This window comes from Symsagittifera roscoffensis, chromosome 1, assembly GCF_963678635.1.
Source record: "Symsagittifera roscoffensis chromosome 1, txSymRosc1.1, whole genome shotgun sequence".
Lineage (NCBI taxonomy): Eukaryota > Metazoa > Xenacoelomorpha > Acoela > Convolutidae > Symsagittifera > Symsagittifera roscoffensis.
The window spans coordinates 80275542-80290298 of record NC_087062.1 but is presented as its reverse complement, the minus strand read 5'-3'; the positions used below and the strand labels follow the sequence as shown (position 1 = coordinate 80290298).

Here is a 14757-nt window from a genome sequence, read left to right as displayed (position 1 = left end):
TGTATCTTTACAAACTCAAGACAATGCTTAAAGAAGTCTGAAAAGAAAATGAGCCGTAAAAATAATGAGATTTGGTTGGAAAATGTTTTTAACCCACGGACATCCAAACTGCGAGTCATTTTCCTTCACTACTAACCCAACCGCCTAGCTGCACGATTAAATAGCACATTTTATAGTACCTGCCAGGCAGCAATGATTGTTTTGAAAACGCAGACAAGCTTCTAAATTGCATGCCAATTACAAATCAAGCACTTTAAAGATATACTAAAAACTAGCAGAAAACTAGCGTTTAACGCACCGTCGCTGCTTCGAAATTTTTCGACAACTCATGAAAAACCGCATATATAAGAAACAACATCTGCAAACTTTCAGTGTACTCTGACTGCACCCAATTACAGGGTTGGTAATTTCGAACTTAAAAATTTTTTTAAATCCCATTTTAAAAGCGTCATCACGAAAACTTAATGGGCCTCTGGAGAAAATTGGCGGCCAGATTTTCAACCTCGGAGAGTCCCTGAGAGCAACCTACTATAGGGTTAGGAATCCAAAATTTGTGAATTTTTTTAAACCTAAGTTTCCCGAAAAAAAAATTGAAAAAAAAAACGTCTTATCTCGGAAACTGAAAGGATTTGAGCATTCATTTTAAGAGGCAAGATTTGAGACACCTGGGTATACGCTGACAATAAGGTTGTATCTTCATCAAGTTAGTAGTTTCAAATTTTTTGAATTTCTTTGTAGATAAGTTCTTTTAGAAATTTTTAAAAAATCACAAAAAAACGTCATATCTCGAAAACTACATAACAATTGAGCAGTCATATTTGGAGGCAAGATTCGCAATCTTTGAGATTACTGTGACAGGACAAAACTACAGGGTTGGGAATATCAGATTTTGTGAAAAAAAAATAATATCAGTTTTCTGAAAATTTTTTGAAAAAATCACAGAAAACATCATATCTCAAAAACTACAAAGAATTAAGCAGTCATACTTGGAGGCAAGATTCGCAATCTTTGATAGTACTCTGACAGCACCCAACTACATGGTTTGGAACTTCAATTTTGCAAATTATTTTGTTATTTGAAATTTTAAAAAAATTTTAAAAAAATTTCAAAAATCGTCTTACCTCGTTAACTAAAATGATTCGGGCATGTAAAATTGGAGGCCAAATTCGCAACCCCTAATTCGATACTGGGCTGCTTAATTCACACTCGGTAATATAATCACTAAAATCAAATTGGAAAATCGAAAAAAAATTCTTAACCATTGCAATATACGATATAGCTTAAACATACAAAAATAATACGTTGAAAAAGCTTAAACATGGCGAGATAGTGAAGCCCGCATTTAAAGATTTAATAGATAGATTGGGCTGCTTAATTCAAACTCGGAAATATAACCACTAAAATCAAATTGGAAAATCGAAAAAAAAATCTTAACCAGTGCAATATACGATATAGCTTAAACATGCAAAAATAATACGTTGGAAAAGCTTAAACAAGGCGACATAGTGAAGCCCGCATTTAAAGATATAATAGATAGATTGGGCTGCTTAATTCAAACTCGGTAATATAACCACTAAAATCAAATTGGAAAATCGAAAAAAAAATTTTAACCATTGCAATATACGATATAGCTTAAACATGCAAAAATAATACGTTGAAAAAGCTTAAACATGGCGAGATAGTGAAGCCCGCATTTAAAGATATAATAGATAGATAGATTGGGCTGCTTAATTCAAACTCGGTAATATAACCACTAAAATCAAATTGGAAAATCGAAAAAAAAATCTTAACCATTGCAATATACGATATAGCTTAAACATGCAAAAATAATACGTTGAAAAAGCTTAAACATGGCGAGATAGTGAAGCCCGCATTTGAAGATTTAATAGATAGATTGGGCTGCTTAATTCAAACTCGGTAATATAACCACTAAAATCAAATTGGAAAATCGAAAAAAAATTCTTAACCATTGCATTATACGATATAGCTTAAACATGCAAAAATAATACGTTGAAAAAGCTTAAACATGGCGAGATAGTGAAGGCCGCATTTAAAGATATAATAGATAGATAGATTGGGCTGCTTAATTCAAACTCGGTAATATAACCACTAAAATCAAATTGGAAAATCGAAAAAAAAATCTTAACCATTGCAATATACGATATAGCTTAAACTTACAAAAATAATACGTTGAAAAAGCTTAAACATGGCGAGATAGTGAAGCCCGCATTTAAAGATTTAATAGATAGATTGGGCTGCTTAATTCAAACTCGGAAATATAACCACTAAAATCAAATTGGAAAATCGAAAAAAAAATCTTAACCAGTGCAATATACGATATAGCTTAAGCATGCAAAAACAATACGTTGAAAAAGCTTAAACAAGGCGACATAGTGAAGCCCGCATTTGAGGATATAATAGATAGATTGGGCTGCTTAATTCAAACTCGGTAATATAACCACTAAAATCAAATTGGAAAATCGAAAAAAAATTCTTAACCATTGCAATATACGATATAGCTTAAACATGCAAAAATAATACGTTGAAAAAGCTTAAACATGGCGAGATAGTGAAGCCCGCATTTAGAGATATAATAGATAGATAGATTGGGCTGCTTAATTCAAACTCGGTAATATAACCACTAAAATCAAATTGGAAAATCGAAAAAAAAATCTTAACCATTGCAATATACGATATAGCTTAAACATGCAAAAATAATACGTTGAAAAAGCTTAAACATGGCGAGATAGTGAAGCCCGCATTTAAAGATATAAAAGATAAATTGGGCTGCTTAATTCAAACTCGGTAATATAACCACTAAAATCAAATTGGAAAATCGAAAAAAAATTCATAACCATTGCAATATACGATTTAGCTTAAACATGCAAAAATAATACGTTGAAAAAGCTTAAACATGGCGAGATAGTGAAGCCCGCATTTAAAGATATAATAGATAGATAGATTGGGCTGCTTAATTCAAACTCGGTAATATAACCACTAAAATCAAATTGGAAAATCGAAAAAAAAATTTTAACCATTGCAATATACGATATAGCTTAAACATGCAAAAATAATACGTTGAAAAAGCTTAAACATGGCGAGATAGTGAAGCCCGCATTTAAAGATATAATAGATAGATTGGGCTGCTTAATTCAAACTCGGTAATATAACCACTAAAATCAAATTGGAAAATCGAAAAAAAATTCTTAACCATTGCAATATACGATATAGCTTAAACATGCAAAAATAATACGTTGAAAAAGCTTAAACATGGCGAGATAGTGAAGCCCGCATTTAAAGATATAATAGATGTACAATTTATGTTGGAAAACGTAAACACGTATTATAACACAAGGGATCTTAACTGTTTAACACAGAGGCGAAGCTGAGCTTGGCAACACTTGCGATTCATCTAGAGCTATCAAAATGAATGAAGATAATTGTGAAAAAAAACATTCCCAAACAATAAAATGCTAAATCAGCATCGGAAAAAAATTAAACAAGCGGTGAAAAAGCCAAAATATCTGAGCAGAAACTCTTCAAGCCGACTTTCTTTTTATAATTGAAAACAAATTAAAACTTTTAACGTCCCTCTTCCCCTTATAACAAACACAGGCAGACAAAAACTTTTTTACATATCAAACGACGTAAAAAAAAGATTACTAAGCCAATAAAAAACAAGCCGAAACCTAATCAGCTCAAATAAATGAAACTTCAACAAACCGAGTGGTAAAGATGCATCCAACTTAAACAAAAGCGGAAGGGAACCTTAAAATTGTGCTTCCCATGAAACGATTCGAAATTAGGTCACTAAAACAATAAAAAATAGGCCGAAAACATTTGAGCCGAATAAAGTTTTTAAGCGAAACAAAAATAATGAAAAAGGAAATACAAAGTGGAAGTTTTTTAAAAAAAAATAACAAGTAAACCATTCAAAACATGTGCGCAGCAAACAAAAGACGCTTCCAAGATATGGCAACTAAGTACACAAAAGTGAGCAGACAAATAATTGGCCGACAATTTTATTTGATACTGAATATTTAACATTGGGAAAAAAACAGGTCCTGGTTAGATTCGAACCAAGAACATTTGCATCCCAGGCTTTGTGTTTCCTCCAGGCTAAAAAGGCCGGGAACGCTAAGAAATTTGAGTTAACTATGAAACACGGTACCACTAGAGATGAGTCCAGAAGTTCATATGAGATAGCCCTACGAACAAAGTAATTTACGGGAAAAAGTCTAGTACCCGATTGTAATACCCTTGCTTATTGCAAGGGTAACAAAAAAGAGTCGGTCGAAGTGGAGTGCAACAAACTGTGTTTTTGAATTCAATTTTTTGCTTAAAAGTAATACAAAGAATTCAGCTTTCAGATGAATATTCCCGGGATGAAGAAAATCGAGTCTGCATAAATCAATCACGAGATTCTAGAATTGCATTTTTGTGTTCTTTTCGATGAAAATTAATCCTGATTGAAAAAAGTTGAGAATGCTCAGAAATTTTACTTAGAATTTCAGGTGGTATATAATCCAAAAAAATTTAAGACAATATAGCTTACGAGGGAACACTCCTCGTATATCAGGGCGAAGCATACTAACTGGTCTCGAATAGTTTTTCCTCAAGATTTTTTTTGATTAACTATAAATCTTGTACTGCCGATATAAAATGCAGAAGCTAAAATTTGAGCATAAATAATACGATCAATAATAGCTGGCCTCAGTTCAACATGGAACGATTACGATTGCGGATTAAGTGCCACGACTAAATAATTTGCGTATTGAAACTATCGAGCAGCGATGCAGTCCGCATTTTAGTCTAGTGCAAGCATACTCGATTGGCAATCCAAAGATTTCCGGATTGATACCCCTACGCTGTCAACTTATGAAAATTGGTCTGAATTTCAAAAAAACCAGGCATATATATGCCTCATTTTTCGGAAGTCGGAACAAAAATGGTCGGGATCAGTTTTTCTCCAAATCTGTGTAGTTTGAAAAATAGATTAGAACAGAACAGCACTAACTAGAAGCCTGTGTAGTCAAGGATTGAAATTGACAAAGCTAAACTCAGAAGCTGCAAACTACTTAATTGATCTCGAGTAAGCGCAGATCTTCAATCATCTGACTGATCCAAATTTGCAGCTTGGCAACATAACGTTATCATTCAATACTATCATAACCAACCGACAGTTGAAGAAACATCTATGATAAGACACTTGCTCTCACAGGTTTAAACAAGGAATCCGAATTATTGATTTTTATAAGCTTTTCAACTATTGAATTTCAAAGGAAATATATATCTCCTGAAAAATTGTTGCATTTTGCTTGACACAAAAAAAAATAAACCCAATTGAGAAAGGATCGGTGGGAAAGTTTTCTCCGCTCAAAGTACAAAATATAATCCCCTTTTGAATTTAAGTCAATTTATTTTTCTCCTCTGCTATTCGATATTGGAGAGCCTTATTTGCCTTCTATTCAGCAAATGATATGCAATTCACCAAATGATTTTGAAGTGAATTTAAAAAAAATTCGAACTTCAAACTGCCAAAACATAAAATTGAGCGTGAATGACTTTTAAGACCTCTTCCTGAAAAAAAAATAACTGAACATTGCTTCGTTCATTAACATTCGAAAAACTTAAGCTAAGCTTATGCTCCGCTCGCTTAAAACAGACAATGGTGATTTCGATAATATTTTGTTACGTACAATTTCCAGAACAGCACTCGTTGACATTTTTACCGGCCTATTATGGTTGTTTGGCCAATAAGACCAAACTTTAAGACGACAACCGCTTTTGGTGGGACTTTAAGACGACACTAAACGCAATTCTCCACATTGTATTTTTGAGAAATATAAACCGCTTAAATTCAAACTGCACATTTTACAAGTAATAAGGCTTAATTGTCGTTTTAGTGTCTTGTCGTTTCAATGGCCTGTCGTCTTATTTAACTAGCACCAATTTTGTTCCAATCATTGAAAATGGGGAGAATTTGTATTCGCGAGTTATAATTTTTTTCCACGCAAATCATTGGACTTCAAATCATTGTTTCAAATCATTGTTTCTTGGTTGACTTAATTCTGATTTGTATTTGACAAATTATTCTAATATTTCATCCTTTAAAAAACAACTTCAAGTCTAAACAAGATGTTTTGTTTCAATGTATTGTCCAAATCTACCGCAATTGCCAAACATCAGTCCAAATTTGCAGTTTTCAAAAGCTCATCCATTTAAACAAAACATCAAAAGTTAGTATTTTTTGAGCTCTAACCATTAAGATCTTTAATACTTGATGTATTACAATATATGACAGGTTAACTTTCTGCGGAAGCCAACCCGTTCCTCTGTGTCTTTAATGTTGTACCATCCAGTCTGTGAAAAGCGATAGAAACAAAAAAGTACACAGTAAAGATCTAAAAAAAGACTACTTTTACTTGCAGATGAACCGACAAATCGAAAAATAAAAAACTTCAAAACACTGTTTACAAAACCCCAAACCTTAAAACCAAATTACTTGCAAATTTGGAAACTTTACAAACAGAGGTGAATCAAAGCTTCGCACTACTTGTGACACGACACATGCAAAGCATGACAAACTAAACCGACAGAAATACCATAGAAAAACGTCAAAGTTCTTTTGAAAAGAATTGAAAATTATCTATCAAAACTTTACCTACATTTGTTTTAATTTTATCTTGAATAAAAATTCCTTTAAAAAGATATGGCAAAAGGTAAGACAATTGATTTTCAATAAGCATCGAAACAAACCTTACAAATTGGCAGCAAAGCCGACGAATCTTGCATAGAAAAAAATGTTTTCATTATAAAAACAAAAAACAACTTCAAGTCTCCCTGAAAACATTTAAAGAAAACCTTTTTGCTCCTCAAACGATTCACAAAGACGATTCCGAGCCAATATATTATAAGCTGAAACCTTTCATGTCGAATGAAGAGAAGAAGAAGAAGAAAAAAGATTTACTGAAATCGGAGTTGGTAAAATTACACAAAAATAAATTTAAACAAAACCCTTGCTAATCGCAAGGGTAAATAAAACCAACGCTTAATTTGCAGACAGAGTAGAGATCGAGAATAGAAAAATTTCAGTAATCCTGTGAAACCATTTGCTTACGGAAAAAGTCTACCCGATCGATTGCAACACCAATCAACCAATTCAGTATACGCCAATTCAGTATTCAGGCTAACATATCTGATTCATGACCCAGAGACACCATTAAGAGGCCAAACTGTGCACTGGAGAGGCGCACAATTTTGTGTCTGTATGTTCCTGGATTCCAGAGACAAGTCTTCAAACATATTAAAAACTTTGTCGGAAAGATCAAAGAAAATGAAAGAACAGAAGAATAAAGGGATCGTCCTTGCTGCGGAATCCGCTCACAATTTTCAAAATGCACAGTTTGGAATCTTAATGACGGGTTCGAATCGCGATGAGAACCAATTGTTTCTTGGTTGACTTAATTCTGATTTGTATTTGACACATTATTCTAATATTTCATCCTTTAATTTTGTACGAAACAATTTGTCAAAAACCGCTCACCACAAAAAAAGTTGTATCTTTACAAACTCAAGACAATGCTTAAAGAAGTCTGAAAAGAAAATGAGCCGTAAAAATAATGAGATTTGGTTGGAAAATGTTTTTAACCCACGGACATCCAAACTGCGAGTCATTTTCCTTCACTACTAACCCAACCGCCTAGCTGCACGATTAAATAGCACATTTTATAGTAACTGCCAGGCAGCAATGATTGTTTTGAAAACGCAGACAAGCTTCTAAATTGCATGCCAATTAGAAATCAAGCACTTTAAAGATATACTAAAAACTAGCAGAAAACTAGCGTTTAACGCACCGTCGCTGCTTCGAAATTTTTCGACAACTCATGAAAAACCGCATATATAAGAAACAACATCTGCAAACTTTCAGTGTACTCTGACTGCACCCAATTACAGGGTTGGTAATTTCGAACTTAAAAATTTTTTTAAATCCCATTTTAAAAGCGTCATCACGAAAACTTAATGGGCCTCTGGAGAAAATTGGCGGCCAGATTTTCAACCTCGGAGAGTCCCTGAGAGCAACCTACTATAGGGTTAGGAATCCACAATTTGTGAATTGTTTTAAACCTAAGTTTCCCGAAAAAAAATTGAAAAAAAACGCCTTATCTCGGAAACTGAAAGGAATTGAGCATTCATATTAAGAGGCAAGATTTGAGACACCTGGGTATACGCTGACAATAAGGTTGTATCTTCATCAAGTTAGTAGTTTCAAATTTTTTGAATTTCTTTGTAGATAAGTTCTTTTAGAAATTTTTAAAAAATCACAATAAAACGCCATGTCACGAAAACTACAAAACAATTGAGCAGTCATATTTGGAGGCAAGATTCGCAATCTTTGTGATTACTGTGACAGGACAAAACTACAGGGTTGGGAATATCAGATTTTGCGAAAAAAAAATAATGTAAGTTTTCTGAAAATTTTTTGAAAAAATCACAGAAAACATCATATCTCGAAAACTACAAAGAAATAAGCAGTCATACTTGGAGGCAAGATTCGCAATCTTTGAGAGTACTCTGATAGAAACCAACTACAGGGTTGGGAATTTCAGATTTTGCGAAAAAAATTAAAATAAGTTTTCTGTACTTTCGCTCAAAGTACAAAATATAATCCCCTTTTAAATTTAAGTCAATTTATTTTTCTCCTCTGCTATTTGATATTGGAGAGCCTTATTTGCCTTCTATTCAGCAAATGATATTCAATTCACCAAATGATTTTGAAGTGAATTTAAAAAATTCGAACTTCAAACTGCCAAAACATAAAATTGAGCGTGAATGACTTTTAAGACCTCTTCCTGAAAAAAAAAAATAACTGAACATTGCTTCGTTCATTAACATTCGAAAAACTTAAGCTAAGCTTATGCTCCGCTCGCTTAAAACAGACAATGGTGATTTCGATAATATTTTGTTACGTACAATTTCCAGAACAGCACTCGTTGACATTTTTACCGGCCTATTACGGTTGTTTGGCCAATAAGACCAAACTTTAAGACGACAACCGCTTTTGGTGGGACTTTAAGACGACACTAAACGCAATTCTCCACATTGTATTTTTGAGAAATATAAACCGCTTAAATTCAAACTGCATATTTTACAAGTAATAGGGCTTAATTGTCGTTTTAGTGTCTTGTCGTTTCAATGGCCTGTCGTCTTATTTAACTAGCACCATTTTTGTTCCAATCATTGAAAATGGGGAGAATTTGTATTCTCGAGTTATAATTTTTTTCCACACAAATCATTGGACTGGATGGAGTGATACATCATACTAAAACCCTTTCAGTCGTGATTCGAACGACACTAAGAAACTTCCAAAAAAAATCTCAGTGTCGAGAAAAACCGGTATAAAATTTAATTTCGACCAAAAAAAGTAATGATAACCTGTTTAATTGGTCATTTAAGCAAAGAAAAATTGATTCATTCAAACGAAAACTGGTTTTAAAAGCTATATTTGGCACTTCCCGGGCAAGAAAAGTTTTTACAAAATTTTTTTTAAATGTGCAAAAAAAATAGAAAACAATTCAAAATATTTTTTGTTTGTTATTACTTATTTGAAAATAACTTATGCCTAATTATGCCTAATTTATTAACTTTTTACGCTTGTGTATAGTGTTCTCATCAAGCCACCTACAAAAAAAACTTCACTAGTTTGAAGAACTTAAAAATCTGAAGAACTTTAATTTGTAGTTTTTTTGATGAATATGGTCGGAACATTCTGTGCTTGCACATCAATCGGTTATCCTTGTTTTGTTTGGACTATTTGAAGACAGTAACGAAATATATGCACGGAAACTTCCCACATTCAGTCGCCTCGAAAAACCATTGATATCAAAGTAAGCTGAGTAAATTTCGAGAACAGTAAAAAAATTTCGAGAACAGTAAAACAAAATTCAAAAACCAGACTAATTTGACTAATAATTTCGACTAACAGTGGTCCCCGGAATAATTTGACTCTTCCGATGACCATTACTTTTTGTCAAAAAATTGAGCGCAGCAGACTATGCGGAGTAGCTTCTCACTTTCTGTTCTTACGATTGAACCCAAAATCTCAGATTCAGATATGGGACCATAGTTTAAAAATTTTAAAACGGTCAAAAAGTTATAATTTGACTATTCAGAGGACACTAAGAAAAATTGGGTGGAGCCGCTTATGCAGGGGAGCTTCTCACAACTTGTTCCGCCCATTGAACCCAAAATTTCAGATTTGGGAGGGTAGTTTTTGAGAAAACGAAAAACAATCCAAAAGTTTGGCAAAGACTCCCCCACAAAGTTTTTGGAATGCTGTAGAAAGGGAGGTTGAGGCAAAATGACTATAAGGGAATATGCAGGCACACAGGGGAGTTGGCTTTCATTCCACTGGAACCACTTTTTAAATAATTGTTTGAAAAGATCTTGAAAAAAATGGAATTTTTTGAACACTTTTTCCAAAGCGTTTAAAAAATACATAAGAAATTCAAAACCAATTCATTTTCGTAATACCAGTTTATATCAAACGGAATTTAAATCCTCATTTTCATTGAGACTAACCCTGAACTTAACTGAAAACGTCTTTGCTGTTAATATACTCTAACTTTGGAAGAGCGCGTTGAAAAATCGGTTTTATTGTCAAATCTATCAAAATTGCTCGGAGAAAAATTTACTTCCTGCTATCATAATTGCTCAATATATTATTATTAAATATAATTATTCAATGCTCTGCTTCAACAGAACTCAAAGCAAATTCCAAAATGCCCAGAAGTTCTTGTGGACGCGACTGAACTGACTGCTATGAGTTTTTTAAAATTAGCCTACTAAATGATCTCAGCTTAAAAAAATCGAAGCACCAATATAAATTATGACTGATTTTGTAATTTACAATGATAATTCTAGTGACTTAACAATTTATACATTTTATACTCAAAGGGAAAAGAAAATGCCGTTTCATCATTATTATGCACCCTAACTATCACAAAAGGAAAATTGCAGTTGCTAAAATGTTCACAGTTTCATGGAAAGTTAGCTGAGCTACACCATTAGAATCTGTCCTTCACAACATTTACAATTGGAAAAGTGCCTGCTCAGATTTTCATTCTGCTCTGAGGTTGCAATGGATACGCTTTTGACAGTTTCTAGCGCCTCTATCATCTTGTTCCTGATTTCTTTATTCAACATGGCCGCATTATTCGGTGTGTTCTCTGAAATTTCAGTCCCATTCTCTTGTGCTGTCAGAAATTCAGCCACATTCGGCTGTTGCACAACTTTGTTGCCATCATTGTTTTCACCCTCAGTGCCTGTACCCTCTTCTGTAGATGACAATTGAGTCTGCTGATGATGTTGTTGAGTGGTAGTCGTGGTTGCCATGGTAAGAATACTTGTGAGCAAGTATTGCAAACTATTCACCTTCTCTGTCAGACTTTCTTTCTCGTGCATCATCTTCTCAATGCACTCCGACTTGGATCGATCTCTGTTTTTCATTGCTTCTCTCTGCGCATGATACATGTAAATATAGTCTCCAATCGTGTCGTTCTCGCCTGCCAGTTTGGCATTTGTAGTCTCCAGCTGATGATTCTGGAAGCGTAGCACCTCGCACTCTTTGCCCAAGGCCTGCATTTTCACTTGCAGCTTTCGATAATTATCCATTAAAGACTTGCTCTCGCTAGACGAAACTGCTTTACTTTGTTCCATTGTCTTTTCTTCTTCCTCTATCTTGGACTCCAATCTTTCGATGACTGCAGTCTTCTCGGTAAGTGCCTTTTGCAATGCTTCAACCCTCTCTTGCTGCTCTCGTGTTTCAGTTTCTTTTCTCGTTTCTGCTTCATATATCCTAGCAGTCAAGTGTGATATATCCAGCTCTCTAGCATCACAAGTAGCTTTCAGCTGTTCCAACTCGGCGCATTTGTCCTTCAAAGTCTCCACAGTATTCATACTTCCTTCACTTGTCTCTGTTCCTGTTTCAGCTGTCGTTGTTGAACAATATTCTTCCTCTGTGTTTGTCTGAACGTCTCTCAGCTCAACTGAAACCTCCGCTGTCAGCTCCTCGGAAATTTCGTTCTCCATAGGGTCTACGCCAATGTCTGAGAATGCTCTTTTTTCTCCGTCCTCAAACCCTTCAGTATTCGTCTCTGTTGATACCTTTTGCACATTGCTAATGGCTTCCAAAGCAGATTTGCTCTCTTCAAACTCTTGTTTTATGTTTTCCAATTCATTCTTGGTAAGAAACAGTTCTTGCAGTGTCGAATCGTACAATTCTGCCTTGCTTTCCAGTGTGTCCACCTTGTCTTGCAATGTTTTTGCCTGCGCAGAGAATTCATCTCGTTTATTTTCACTATCTTCTAACATCTGCTTAAGCTCTGCATTCTGACTCAATGCTCTGCTTATTGTCACTCGGTCGATTTCCGATCTCTCCACCAAAGTGGCCTTGTCTGAATTCTGTGACTTCAATGCTTTGTTCTCTTCTTCCAATTGATCTATTTGTTTCGTTAGCCTACTCAGAGCTGCTGACAATTTCTCGGTCTTTTTATGGCCAGATTCTATCTCCGACAACAGGTATTCTTTTTCTAGTATCAATTGCTGATTCTTCGAACTTAACTCAGCGACATCGCTTTTCAACATGTACTTTGCCTCCACGCTTTGAATTGCCTCGCTCAATTCTTCCACTTGCTTGGCTAAGGAAGACTTTTCTGAAGTAAGGCTTTCAATTTTTTCTTTCAAACCGAAAGCTTCGCTTTTTAGCTCACTTTTTTCTTTGTCATGCAGGGCTCTTTGGTTCTTCAACTCTGCTTTCAAGCTGTTGTTTTGAGTTTGACTCTCGCGCGCAGTTTCTTTGGTGTTTTCTAACTGAGCCTGCATCTTTTCCATCTCAAATTTTGCTTTCCTGTCTTTGCTTTGGCTATCTTCCAAATTCATTAATGACACTCTATGCTGCTTTAAAGATAAATTTGCCAATTCCAAAGAATTTGTCATCTCTTCGTTTTTAATCTCCAGGTTATGCACTGCATTATTTTTCGTGAGTAATTTCTCCTGAATCTCTTCGATTATTTCTTTTCTTTTCTCCAGCTCACTTTCGAGAGCTTTATTTTCCTTTTTCAGCTTCTCTTGGCTTTCTTGGAACTCTCCGATTTGGTCTTCTAATTTCTTACGATACTCGATTTCCAGATTATACTTTTTCTCTACCTCTTGGAACCCATTCTGCATAGATTGTTGGTATGTGGTAAGCTGTTGCGTATAAGCTTCTGCATTTTTCGTAAAATGTTCAGTATAGTAGGCTTTAGTCGCATCAACTAAAGATTCTAACTGTGTCTTTTCACTCATAAGTCGACTAATTGTACTTACAGCCTCCGTGAGTTCCTGCTTCAAAGTCATAATTTCCTCTGCGCTGTCAAACTGCATCGCGGGCATGATTTTAGTATTCGGAGTAGGATTAGGAGGAGGCAGTGACGCCATCACATACCCCTGGCTTTCGTTAAAGTTAGAATGATGACTTCCGTATACATTATTTAAGTGATCTGAGAAATAGTCGGGCTCTGCAGGTAATGGCGAGTTAAAACGACCAGGAGAGTTCGCAACTAAATTTCCATTTAATGACGAATTTGATGAAAGATGGTGATTTTCATTCACGGAGTCTTGTTCAGAAGGAACTGCTCCCTTACTTTTCTTGTACTGCTTCAGCTTCTTTCGCGCAAGCTCTAATTTCTCACTTTTGGTGCTCATGCTGCAAGTCACTCTAAAACACATAATTAAAAGGAAAACGTCGATCGGATTTTAGGCTTAAAAGTATCCTATATGAACTGACAATATTAGCAAATATTGGCACAGGTAGAGAAAATCTAATTGAACGTTTTTTACTGCCAAAATGTAGTAGTACTAGTAATAGAATAGGCTTTTTGGTTGACCAAAATTTCAACAGTCTGGAAAATAGTGCAGAGTGAGCAGAAAAAAACTGCAGAGACTCCATAAATGCAGAACACAGAGGCCAAGCGGAGCTTCACATTACTTGCGATACAAAACAAGGCCGCCGCTAAGCCAAAAAAAGAACGAAAAAGTCTAAAAAACAAGATCTATCAAAATGAATAAGGCTAGCTAAAAACTAAGAACGTGCCAAACCAATAGAATGTAAAATTAGCATCAAAGAAAATTCACCAAGCAGTAACAAAGCCAAAAATACCTTAGCAGAAACCCTTAAAGCGAAACAACTTCAACAAAAAACCTCAAAACTTTATTATACCCCCGATCATCCACACACCAAAAAAAACTTCATTCGTCTAATGAAATAAAACGACTCCACTGGACCGATAGAATATAGGCCGAATTCTATTAAGCCGAACAAAACAAAGAAAATTAAAATTGGAAAGTCCCCTCACCCTCAAAACACACAGACACAAACAAAATTGTGACATTCGACCAGAATGTACGAAAATGCAAAGTCGGAATTCGAATTTTTATTGTGACATCTGTAACATTCGCCCGGAATTACATATCGACGGAAAATAAAGCTACGTTCTAAGACGACTGGCCAACGTCTAAACAGAGCTCTACATGCTTTTCACCGTCTCTACCAAAGCTAGTTCTTTTGGTGGTCTTTCTAACATCGGGTCGACAAAAACAGTACTGTTCTCTGGCTTCGACCAGAACGCTCAAACTAACTTACTTACATGCAAAATTAGTGAGCATGGCAGGATATCAGAATTCCCAGACCACTAGGTCACTCCTAAAAACAGGGCTACT

The 14757-nt window shown here is 34.9% G+C and overlaps 1 protein-coding gene across 1 annotated transcript; it reads right to left on the bottom strand.

Moving 5' to 3' along the window:
- Positions 1-10868: 10868 nt before the first annotated feature.
- LOC134850715 (golgin subfamily A member 2-like) lies at positions 10869-13776 on the bottom strand. Its single transcript, XM_063866616.1, has one exon. It carries the CDS (start codon positions 13765-13767, stop codon positions 11059-11061), a length of 2709 nt encoding a protein of 902 aa, XP_063722686.1. The 5' UTR covers positions 13768-13776; the 3' UTR covers positions 10869-11058.
- Positions 13777-14757: the final 981 nt, after the last annotated feature.

Coding starts and splice junctions, on each gene's coding strand:
- LOC134850715 (XM_063866616.1), bottom strand. CDS start 13,767: ATGTGTTTTAGAGTGACTTGCAGCATGAGCACCAAAAGTGAGAAATTA.